This window comes from Pseudorasbora parva, chromosome 18, assembly GCF_024679245.1.
Source record: "Pseudorasbora parva isolate DD20220531a chromosome 18, ASM2467924v1, whole genome shotgun sequence".
NCBI lineage: Eukaryota > Metazoa > Chordata > Actinopteri > Cypriniformes > Gobionidae > Pseudorasbora > Pseudorasbora parva.
In genome coordinates, this window is record NC_090189.1 from 15,037,560 (window position 1) to 15,050,186 (window position 12,627).

The following is a 12,627-nucleotide window of genomic DNA, read 5'->3' on the forward strand; positions in this document are numbered from 1 at the left end:
AAATTTCTCTCAAGCTAAAAAAAAAAAAGCTTGCAAATAGTAGCAAATTACTGGCCAATAATCCAAAAGGTGACAGCCGAACACTTTTAATGTTCATTTTCTTCGCTGAAGTGGCGATACTCAGACACTCTTGACCAGGACTCAGTTTAAACACGAGCTGACCTGCTGTAAAACAAACACTCATGGACTGAAGCCTGTCCAACACTCTACAGCAATCAGGGAACAAGGTCAAAACCACACAGTCACGTATCTGGCTTGAGAAATGTACGTGTCCAGACCTGCTAATGACATGGTTGTGGAGGGAGACAGACAGGGTGAGTGTGGACCAAGGTGTAGTGCCACTACAGACGCTTTCATTATCTCAGGTCATCTGAGGATTAATGGGAAAGGGCAACACTAGAAAGCCATGATGGAGCCATACCCAATGAGAAATTAACTCTGATGCGGGACGATCGGGATTAGAAGATGATGGGATTGTCATCTTAATGCAGACGCTGCAGTCTGTGCAGTGGTGCAAAGCCTATAGAGTAAGCGGATGAACTGCAGTTCAATAACAGAGGAATAAGAAAACCATCAGGGACAGGAAGATTTCTCATACAGCTCTTAGCTGGAGAACATGGGTAAGGCCAAGGCGATATCTACAGAGCGCCACAGGGGCTCAGCCAAACTAGATTAGTAGTCTAAGAAGAGCTTCTGCCCAAAACCATCTCAATCTCTCTCGCTCTTGCACAGACACAAGATTTATTATACATATATATATGTGAGAGAGAGAGAGAGAGAGAGAGAGAGAGAGAGAGAGAGAGAGAGAGAGAGAGAGAGAGAGAGAGAGAGAGAGAGAGAGAGAGAGAGAGAGAGAGAGAGATTTTAGACAGTGTAAGTGATTTAAATCCTGAGGCTGAAATGATTTAATCTCTAGAAATTATATTACGGCATGTCAAGACGGTCGTGATGAGGGGAATGTAATTACTGCAACTTCAGCACCGGATAATGACAAATCAGTCTTATTACCAATAAAGACGACAAATTAAAAAACGAGGGCGGCTGAGGGTTGAACAAAAGTTTACAGGTGGGCTATTCGGGGACAAAACTTTTGACAAGCCACTCTCCTCACATGTTTTTACTGAATACAGATGCAGGAAAAAGTATGTGAACCCTTGGCTTTACCCTTGATTTCTGCATAGAGTGGTCATTCGTTTTTAGACATTCCTCCTAAATTCCTCCAGAATTCCTATCTGAAAATCTGATCTGCGATTAAAGAACTTGTTTGGTGAACACAGAGACCCTACATTTAGTGATATTCACCCAAAAAGGAAAATGATGTAAATTTAGCAAAACTAGATTTACTCATCCTCATATTGTTCCAAACCAGTATGACTTTCTAATCTTCTGATGAACATGAGACATTGTTTTAAAGCTTTTTTAGCCTTAAGAATGGAAGTCAATGGTAACTGAACAGCTTGGTTACCAGTTTTTTTATTCAAAATATTATTTTTTGTTCTGAATAATAATAAAAATCAGGTTTAGAACAACATGAGGGTGGGTAAATGATAACAGAATTGAATTTGTTGGTATGTTCAATAAAATGTCTCATTGTTTGTGTTCAAGAAGATTGTGTTTGCCTATAGCTGTGACAAGATCAGATCACATTTCATGGCCAATTTATTCAGACACCCACAGTAAACCCCAGGGATCACGTACTTTTTAATAAGTGAAATTTAAAAAAAAAAATCATTCCAACTTTTAAGCCCTAAAACCACATTTTGCATTTAACTTAAAAGGCCACTTAGATTAACACATTTTGGACGGATAAAAAGATGGAAAAGGCTGTTTAAAAACATAATTACATTTCAGTAAATGTAGCCAGAGGCATGGGGCATTAGCAATTAACAAGCTCTTTTTAACGGTTTAAATTGTTCCTGGAAACATGTTACAACTCCCCAGCGGATACCTGGTTTTCCTGTAGGTGCGGTAGGCACTGGGCAAAGAGTGCTTGGTTTTGGATTTGGATCTGGAACGTGAGCGGGACCTGGACCGAGACCTTCTCTTGTGTTTCTTCTTCCTTTTGTCTCGTTCTCGATCTCGTTCTCGATCTCTATCCCTATCCCGGTCCCTTTCGGGCCCACGAGAGGTAGACGAGGCAGAAGAGGTGATCACATGAGTAGCAGGGGTGTTTGCACTCCTCGATAGTGCATTTTCCAGAGGCTGATAGTCAAAGCCTGGTATACGAGAAGCATATTGAGGGATACCGCTCATGGGAAGGGTCGACACCAATGGCTGTAGAGACACAACAAAGGAAGAGGGATTAGACACATGAGACCTGAAGCTCAACCAAGATGGGCACATGAAAGAAAACTGGAATTTTAATGAGCAAAATCCAATCAGCCTGCTTTCTCTGGACAAAATTATGGCACATATGAGATGAAAGGTGGTCCCACTGGCTTTCTAAATTTGCGCATCTGCCCCAATCAATAGAGCCACAACTGGCTTTGAGTGGTCTCGGGGACCGTATCCAATTTATAAAGGTTTTCACCATCAGTGTATGTCTCCATGTGAAAGGAAGCAGTGTTAGTATGTATGTGGACGGCTCCCCAGAGCAATGCCCGAGTCTTTTTTTTCTCAGGTTCTAATAGCTCCTTTTCACTTCTTCCACCCCAGAAATAGCGCTAATTAAAAATACTGGTTGTTTCTCAGTATAATACGGGTCTGGCAGAAACATAATTGGCCTTTCTCTTCAATCGTAATCACTTCAATATGTGTCTGTCTGGTTAAATGTGATCCCCTCTGCTGTTGGATTCACATCAGAAATGGAATTTCATCAATCAATGTTGCAGCTCATGCCGTCAAAACCACATCTGCGCGTCTCGGTTCATCACACACGAGGAAATAAAGTCTATTTTATCACAAGGCAGAAAGACGAGAGACGGCAGTGCACTCTGTGCTCAAAGTCAGGCTCAAAAACGAAGGGCTACAGGTAATTAAAAAAAAAAAAAACTCTTCTGGAGCACTGAACCAGAACTCAATATCATCCTAAATTATTTTTAGTGCCCCAATTAATCTCAAAATAGTGTTCTTTTCTTATCATGGGAACGTCTCTTATGTAAAAGATAGCGCTGCTCGGGGCAAAAGGGTGCTGAAAAAGGTGGTGTAGATGGGAGATTACAAAGTGAATTCAATTTGATAACATCCTAGCTGGAGTTACATAATGGGACGCAGGGTTGGGTTTGATTTCAAGGGTTGACATTTGGCTAGATAATCCCCAAAGGAGAGTGTGGCACGAGTGTCCGGCCTCTGATTTCTGTTTTCGAGTGATAGGGAAAATGTGCCCTCTGAATTATCTTTCTTGCTAGAGTCCACACAATCGGGCATGTGTATATTTATTTTTATAATTTAAGAAAGAAATTTGGTTGCTAGAGCATTGCTATGTAGTTGCTAGGGTGTCCAAAGTCTCTATGATATAGGTCACAGGCGTGGGTGTCACCTTTAATGCACATTTGGGGATTTTTCAAATATTTTATTGTTTAGCATGCTTCTAATTGCTTATATTAAAATAATAGCACAACATGCCATATGATTTAAGCACAAACTTCATAGGGCAGATTGCATAGGAATAACTGCACTGTGACAGTCTCAGAGGTCCGTTTAAAGCGCAGAGAGCATCATGAAGAACAAGGAACACACCAGGCAGGTCCGAGATACTGCTGTGGAGAAGTTTAAAGCCGGATTTGGATACAAAAAGATTTCCCAAGATTTAAACATCCCAAGTGTACCACTGTGCAAGTGATAATATTGAAATGGAAGGAGTATCAGACCACTGCAAATCTACCAAGACCTGGCCTTCCCTCTAAACTTTCAGCTCATACAAGGAGAAGACTGATCAGAGATGCAGCCAAGAGGCCCATGATCACTCTGGATGAACTGCAGAGATCTACAGCTGAGTTGGGAGAGACTGTCCATAGGACAAAAATCAGTCGTATACTGCACAAATCTGGCCTTTATAGAAGAGTGGCAAGAAGAAAGCCACTTCTTAAAGATATCCATTAAAAGTGTTGTTTAAAGTTTACCACAAGCCACCTGGGAGACACATCAAACATGTGGAAGAAGGTGCTCTGGTCAGATGAAACCAAAATTGAACTTTTTGGCAACAATGCAAAACGTTATGTTTGGCATAAAAGCAATACAGCTCATCACCCTGAACACACCATCCCCACTGTCAAACATGGTGGTGGCAGCATCATGGTTTAGGCTTGCTTTTCTTCAGCAGGGAAGATGGTTAAAATTGATGGGAAGATGGATGGAGCCAAATACAAAATATACAAAAAAGACCTGAGACTGGGACGGAAATTTGTCTTCCAACAAGACAATGATCCAAAACATAAAGCAAAATCTACAATGGGATGGTTCAAAAATAAACATATCCAGGTGTTAGAATGGCCAAGCCAAAGTCCAGACCTGAATCCAATCGAGAATCTGTGGAAAGAACTGAAAACTGCTGTTCACAAACGCTCTCCATCCAACCTCACTGAGCTCGAGCTGTTCTGCTGGAAGAAATGGGCAAAAATTTCAGTCTCTCGATATGCAAAACTGATAGAGACATACACCAAGCGACTTACAGCTGAAATCGCAGCAAAAGGTGGCGCTACAAAGTATTAACTAAAGGGGGTCGAATAATTTTGCACGCCCAATTTTTCAGTTTTTGATTTGTTAAAAAAGTTTGAAATATCCAATAAATTTCGTTCCACTTCATGAATGTGTCCCACTTGTTATTTGCTCCGTCTGCAACAAAAAATGCACAGCATATTTATTCCATCTGTTCATCATACTTATAGAGAAAAAAAAAAAACGTAAATGGGGTAAATTGCTGCAATTTAGTTCAAATTCTCTAGAGACACTGCCAGAAACCAAAGTTTTTATCATAGTAGTTTTTTTTTATTTATTTTTTTTAATCCCAGCTCTACTGGTTTGAAAGTGTTTGGGATGACAGTGTGTAGAAAAGTCATGGAGGAAGTGCCCCAGGTGGTAGTGTGCAATTTTCTCGTATATATTTTTCACAAAAGAAAATACATATACTCCAGGTCACAAAGGGCAGGAAAGCATCATCAGAGGAGAGTCAGTAGATCCATCTTCCTCCACTTTTGACACAATCACCTCAATCATACAGATTTTTCCACAAACATTGACTGCACAAGGCAGATTTGGCATGTGTTATGAGAGACATTTAAATGCATGAGCAGCACAACATTCTGGATAGTCAATCTCTCTCTCTCTATCCTATAGCCAGCAAAAGTAGACACCTTTTTTCATTCAAATAAATGACACCTAGAATGAATCTCTTTGATCTTCGCCACAGTTTACTTCGCTCTCCCGGGATTCCTCGGATACTGAGGCACAGCGACTCTGGCAAAGACATCGAGCTGACACTCAGCGCTACGCTAATTAGTTTGGGCTTCCTGGAATGAACCATTATTTACGATTCTCTTTAGCTTCTCTAAATGAAAGGTTATTGTTTTTCTAATTTTCTAAGGAGCAGCTGTTGAGTTTGGAGTTTAGGACAATTGTTCCAAAGGTACTTCAGAGAAACGGGTGTAGAGTTTATTACCATTTCTCTCGGCACACAATATGTCACATCTAATGGGAGTCTAAAAGCTATTATCGCCGTAACGACGAAAGAATGGTCTTCATATTTACTTTGAGATTTTTCTTTGCCGACAAGGAAGTTTTTCCTCTAAAACACAAATTCAGCATTTTGATGTGCATGATCTCTAACCCATGGAAGTAAATCTTTTAAGCATTTTTAGCACCGTTTATAACCTGCAACTCCACTAAAAGGACTGTTGTGTTGGTCTTGGGTACCATGGGAAGCTTTAATCTTGACGTTCGTTTGAAGCATTAGGACACTTTCCTCCCACAGGATCTCTGATTGAGGTCAGCTAACGAGGAAGGGATTTTAAAGAATCTGATAGCCGCAGTGTGCATTCTCACTGCTCTGTGCACACAATTAAGCACCTGCCAAATCGCGTGACAGCCACTTGACAGTGAAAATGCTAAATACAATTATATAAAAGCTGCTGGAAGAAGTATGATTTGTAGATTCACGAGAGTTGGAAGAGGAGAGTAGTAGTATGCAACTGAAAGAAGCGGTAAAGCCGTTGTAATGTTGGATTCCAAATGAGGGATTATGGGGAAAAAATGGCTAAGAGGTTCAGAGTAAATTCCTTTAGTCCATGCAAACAATGCAAGCTGTTCACAATTTTCAGTTTAATCATCTGAGTGATGCAGCATTACCTGTCTTTAATAACAGATATGCATGGACAAAATATGTCCCTTTGGATTTAACTGGATTTTTGTGATAAAAAGTCCTAAATAATAATAATGACAGGCAAACAGTCTACTTAAGCAAATAACATACATTGTTGTGTCTCTTGAATAAACCGTGAAAAATGTTCACATTGCAGGGAGGAAAAAGTATGTGAACACCTACAGTAGGGCTAATGACTTCATTAGCCTGCTGTCAACTAAACTAGAGTTCAATTAATGAGTCAATATTGGGGGTCTGTCTCCCGTTCCTTAAAATGGAATTTTAGGGTTGGCTAATCACTAAAAGTGCTGCCTTATGTGAACCATACCACAAGCAAAAGAGTGCTGCGAACACCTAAGATTGAGAAATGTTGACCTACATAAAGCTGAAAGGGGTTTCTGAGGGCATTTTTCAGACCTGCAGATTGTTTGTTTTGTTCCAAAGCAAGGACTTAATTTGTTACAATGTTGTATTTTCTTCTTGGTTCGGTTTGCTTTCACAAAGGCAAGATTTCAAAGCAAATCAAAATGTGTTTATGCAAGTCACATATTAGTAAAACTGTCATCTTATTGGCTAGCTTCCTTTGCGTCATCCATCAAGTAGATTGACAAGTTCCCTCCAAATGCTCTGCCTTATTTGTAACTGTCGACAGACACATACGCAAACACTATATGAATGTAGTCATCAATACTGCATTATTATATAGCCTATATAATGCAGTTAGAGCAGGAAGCAAGGTTTCACCGGGACAACTTCCTACAATGCACGGAGAAGAGCAATTACACATTTTAAGATGAAGATATGCTTTTCAACTGCATAAGTAATGTGCTCACTCACAAAATCATACACTGCTGCTGTTTATATAACACATTTGCCGTTATGAATTATGATACCGCTTGGTTCGTGGGGTCAGATTGCTTTCTCACCTCAACCAAAACCGCTAGAGTGTTCATTTACAATGGGGCCGAGACCACCCCGTTCAGGCGATCTCGGATCGATTGTTTTAGCATTGATCTAGGCAATATTGCCGTGTTCACATATGCATAAATGAACCAAACTAAGCATGAAAACGAACCAGGTTCCGAAACAAACACTCAAAATGTGCCAGGTGTGAAAGCACCCTAAAAGTCTTGTTCTTGACCAGTCTTGGGTAAGACTAATTGTCTTTAAAAAAATTTTTTTGAAATTTGCAAAACAACATCTAGATGTGCCAATGATCTACTGTGCAAAATATTATGTGGACAGATAACATTCAAGTTGAGTTGGTTGAAAAGATGACAACACTATGAGGGAGAAAAAAAGGCATAGCAAAGCAGTGGAAGGAGCCATCATGGATTTGGGCTGCTTCATTGCCTCAAGGTCTATAGCTTACTATCATCAATGAAAAGAAAGAAAAAAATTCCCAAGTTTATCAGGACATACTGTAAAATAGTGTAAGGTAATTTGACTGCCAAATGATTCTCAAATCACAGAAGACTAGACAAAAAAGAAAGCCTTCAACAGAAGATTCTTGACCTAAACCTGATTGAGATGCTTGAATGTGTCTCCAAGAGTGTGATTTATACATTAGACATTCCAAGAATACTGCCGAACCGAAATGGTTTAGTAAAAAGTCATTTCAAACATGCTCCTGACATTTGTGCATGTTTCATCAACAATTGCAAGGGAAATTTGATGGAGGTCATTCCTTCCAAATGAGGATCAAAGTTTTATTAAATCTGATGACTTGAATACTTTTTCCATCCTGTGCTGTAAACATTGATTCAATTAAGACAAAAAATACACAATTTAGAATCTATTTGAATCATATCTATTGAATTATGTCAAAATAAATGAAGGATGCATATACTATTAACTGTATTACATCAAGTCTTCATTAATAATACATGTTTTAAAAGTGAGCGATCACAAGTTAATAAATTCCAATTAAATATGGATATACTGAACATCTGTACTTTAAATCTAAATGGCTGAATTCAGTCCTGTCTTCTGGTCAATAATGGCGGATGAGCAGTGAATGACAGATGTATTCATATTAATCAAGTAAACAATGAATAATCTAAAAGCCGGCTAGTCATTAAGAACAATCCATGAATGTTTCAATGCTGGTGGAGCCCTTATCTTCAGAGGGTTAGAAATAACACTTTTAAATCCAAATAAATGGCTTGTTTTTCTGCAGTATGCCAATATGATGAATAGAAATCTGTCAGAAGCTGTCTGATAGAGTAACAGCAACATAAGGGGTTCTTACCCAAATCCTGGTAGGTTCCCAGGGAAGTGAACTATAAAAGAAATGCACTGATTATTTAATCGATGGGCAATCATGAAGGGAACTATTTTAACAATGACATTACTGAAAGGCAAATTTGTTGAAAAAAAAAAAAAAAAAAAAATCAACCTGCTGGCTTGCAATTACATGAAATTATATGGAAGCCATTCAAAAAGGAGCCAAACTAAAACTATTTTTTTAAAGGGATACAGTAGTTATTTAAATGAAAATTATGTCCTCATTTGTTCCCTCATCATTCCAAACCTTTCATCTGTGTAACACAAAAGATATTTGAAGAAGTGTTTTTGTCCATACAATGAACGTCAATGAGGTTCAAAAAGAGGCAAAATTTATAATAACATTTTTATCATAACAATATACAGTATATAACAATATAATTATTTTGCTAGAATAAATAAGATTGACAATATTCTACATTGAAATTTCAAAATTCTCTACCAATATTGATACAACTGCTAATCCTTATTCTAGCCTAAATAATATAAGTAAAATGTTCTCAAGCTTTTCAAAGACAAGTAAACAGTCATTAATAAAATAAGAAAACTAATTATGAGCTAAAGGACAAATAATTACAATAGGGATACAAAATCCAGGAAATAAAGAGTACTTTAATTTTTCAGAAAGAAATACTAAAGAAACCAAACAAATGGATTCAATATATTAATGTGCATCAGATTTCCCAACCATGACAATTTGCCATTGGCCAGAACAAAGAGATAAGCCTGCCCCAAACCGACACCACTGGTTGACTCACTGTTGCCGTGTTGGGCTGGACGGGATTCTTGAACAAAGCTATGGTTTGAAAGCACCAGAGGCACGCAGTGTGATTTCTCTGCATATAAAGCTGGGATAGGAGGAAAAAACTGCACGCCACGGCCTACAGATTTCCAGAATTTCAAATAAGCAAAGAGTTTACCAACAGCTTCAGAAATCTCTATATCAGCCATGACACACACCACATGCTTCAGTGACAAACCTTCAATCCCGACATTTTCGCTTAACACAGACAAAAGAGAGGTGCAATGGCAAGGAGTCTCACCTCCGCACCCCTGCTTTTGTCACTAATCAGGAAAGTGTTCCCTGTGTGTGACTGTCTTGTTAAAGCAGTACCTGCTGGAAACAACTCTCCCATGAGAGGTTTTTATTTATTTATTTTGTTTTTTTATTCTTTAAAAAAAAGAACAGCTTGGATACAAAGCCCTATCAATTAAATGGTAAATAACACATCAGAGGAAGAGAAGTGCCACAGCCTTGGGCCAGAAGTGCGCGCAACTGGGAGTGTGAACCTGCTCAGTTACACAGACGCATACCAAGGGCACATCAAAACAGTTCTGACAGCCTCACATCCAAGGTAAAAACACAAGAGAGTAAAATGTGACATTAGGCAGTACCAAAGTCTTAGTGTCCGCTGCCTATTTACACATGTCTGATAAATACTGCTTTAAACCGAAAGCACGTACTTAAACTGGCAAGCTCTAATCTGATTGGCTGACTTGGCAAGAACTGTGAAAAAAAAGTCATGTTTACAAGGTACCGGGGATGATACAGCAAAGCTTTTCAGGATTGTGGTTGGTTGTTTTGGTCCAGCTATACATGACATGATAAAGCATGCTAAAGCTCAGAAGATGAAATATATTACGATTATGATTAAACAATTACTTTAATGCAATATTATTGTATTCTTGATCAAATAAATGCAGCCTTGGTGAACATAAGAGACTTGTTTCAAAATATATGTACACACACACACACACACACACACACACACACACACACACACACACACACACACACACACACACACACACACACACACACACACACACACACACACACCTGGTTCACTATCTTTGTGGGGACTCTCCATAGATATAAGGGTTGTATACTGTACAAACCATATTTTCTGTCCCCCTACACTGCCCCTACCCCTAAACCTACCCATCACAGGAAACATTCTGCATTTTTACTTTCTCAAAAAAACTCATCCTGTATGATTTATAAGCCTTTGGAAAAGTGGGGACCGCTGGCTGGTTCCCACAATGTAGGTGATCTCAGGTTTTACTATCCTTATAGGGACATTTGTGATCCCTATGATGTAATATAAACAAGGACACGCACACACGCACGTACACCTACACATAGTGTTTCCATGTTTTATGGGGACTTTCCATTGGCATAATGGATTTTATACCGTACAAACCGTATTTTCTATCTCCCTACAATGCCAAAAATGTCCCCAAAAGGACAAGGATTTCAGATATTGCCATTTTGCCACATTTTTTCCCCATAATATAGGGATTACCAACCAACACAGACACACACACACACACACACACACACACACACACACACACACACACACACACACACACACACACACACACACACACACACACACACACACACACACAAATAAAATATTAAACCTAGTTTAATAAATGCTGTAAAAATACAGAAATACAAACGTCCATTTTCAATATTTTACCATGGACATCAGGTTGAAAAGCCTCACACCAAGGACACAACCTGCACTTCAAAAGAGAAAAGGCAGCAATGCTGAAAATAAAACCAATTGGAATCTTAAAATAAAGACAAGAAACACATAATAAGGGAGGTGGGAACTGGCCTGGTTTCAATTTCAGTCATCGTGTGATCCGCAGTGGCTTCTGGGTATTGTAATTCTTAAACAGTGACAGTTTCACGGTTGACTCAAATGGCACGCAAAGACCTAAACGAAAACACCAACTCAAAAGTGAAGGACAACAAGGTGGTCATACTGTCACATCTGATGTTCTTCTCTTTCAAAAACAACGGAAAGATACGGCATCCTGTAAGCGCCTCCATTCCTGTGTGTTCCATTTAATAATGAAAGGTCAATAATAAGAAACAGGATTAAAGTAAAAGCCATAGCAATAAAGCAGTCAATCTAAGACTGATGGCACAAGGGTCGCTGGAGCGTTGGCAGTCCACCATGAACAATTTACGGTGCATTCGTCAAAGAAAGACGGCAGAACGACCAGCTGGCACAAAGATTTTCCGCAGGCTGGAACATTTCCTAATTAATCCGAATATACTCAAGGTGAAAAATATGGCTTTAATGATTACATGCCGCCTGTTTATTTAGCACCCAGAATAAATCTCAGCAACACACTGAGTGAAAACCTGAGACGCATCTAAATCGTCCTGTTCAGCAGCCAGGAGAATGCTAAAAATATGCCAAATGCATAGCAAATACATAGTTTTCCAGATAAACAAATATTCAAACACATGAAAACATAAACACAGCCATACTGATATTGCCGTCAGAGCCTAAAGCCTTAAAAAGCTCAGTGTTAAAATGGCAGCACACCACGGACTGACGCAAGCTCTGCGCATCATCTGCACATATGCCCTTCAATGAACCATATAAGAATGGTAGAAAAAAGTGAGAAACAAAATCTTTAAAAAATTAGCATTTACACATTGCTCGACATTAAAGCTGCAGCCCATAGTTTTTTGCATTTTACAACGGATGAATCTCCAGTTGTCACTGGTGACTGTCGTTTGAACCTTTTTGGATCCGCCATCAAATTGATGAGTTTAGTTATATTAAGTGGTGTGAGAAAAGGCCATCTCCACTTCCAACATCCTCACATGCGATAGCCTGCTAACCGGGACTCCTTCTTTATGTGTACAGATGTGACGTAATGACGCAAACATATGCTTGAATTTCCCGGGGAAATCCGCCAGTACCGCTGGAATTAATAATATTATTACAAGCTTACTGCTGTAAATCAAGCTACGGTAAGCAGGTAATTTTGAACACTGGCTGGTTATGTACTTGCTCCAAAAATTATTTTGGATAATTTTTAACCCCAAAAAGTTATGGACTGCAGTTTTAAGCATGTTCATATGCTTGTCCTTCGGATAAGTAAATCCATAAACTTGTCTGAGCAAAAAATGTGATTGCCTGGAAAAAAAGGTTTATTTTTATTTTTTGTTGTAAATGTAATTTATTCTGAAACAATATTCTCACCAGTGTTCAATCAGCTTTGGCATATTG

At 39.0% G+C, this 12,627-nt stretch overlaps 1 protein-coding gene across 4 annotated transcripts in view; it reads right to left on the minus strand.

The window, feature by feature from the left end:
• The window catches only part of sfswap (splicing factor SWAP), a 113,616-nt gene that overhangs the window by 17,367 nt on the left and 83,622 nt on the right, over positions 1–12,627 (minus strand). For all 4 annotated transcript variants that reach the window (XM_067424579.1, XM_067424582.1, XM_067424580.1 and 1 more), the window contains exon 14: positions 1,949–2,274. In XM_067424579.1, the coding sequence (XP_067280680.1) occupies positions 1,949–2,274 (326 nt within the window). The remainder of the gene's footprint in view (positions 1–1,948; positions 2,275–12,627) is intronic.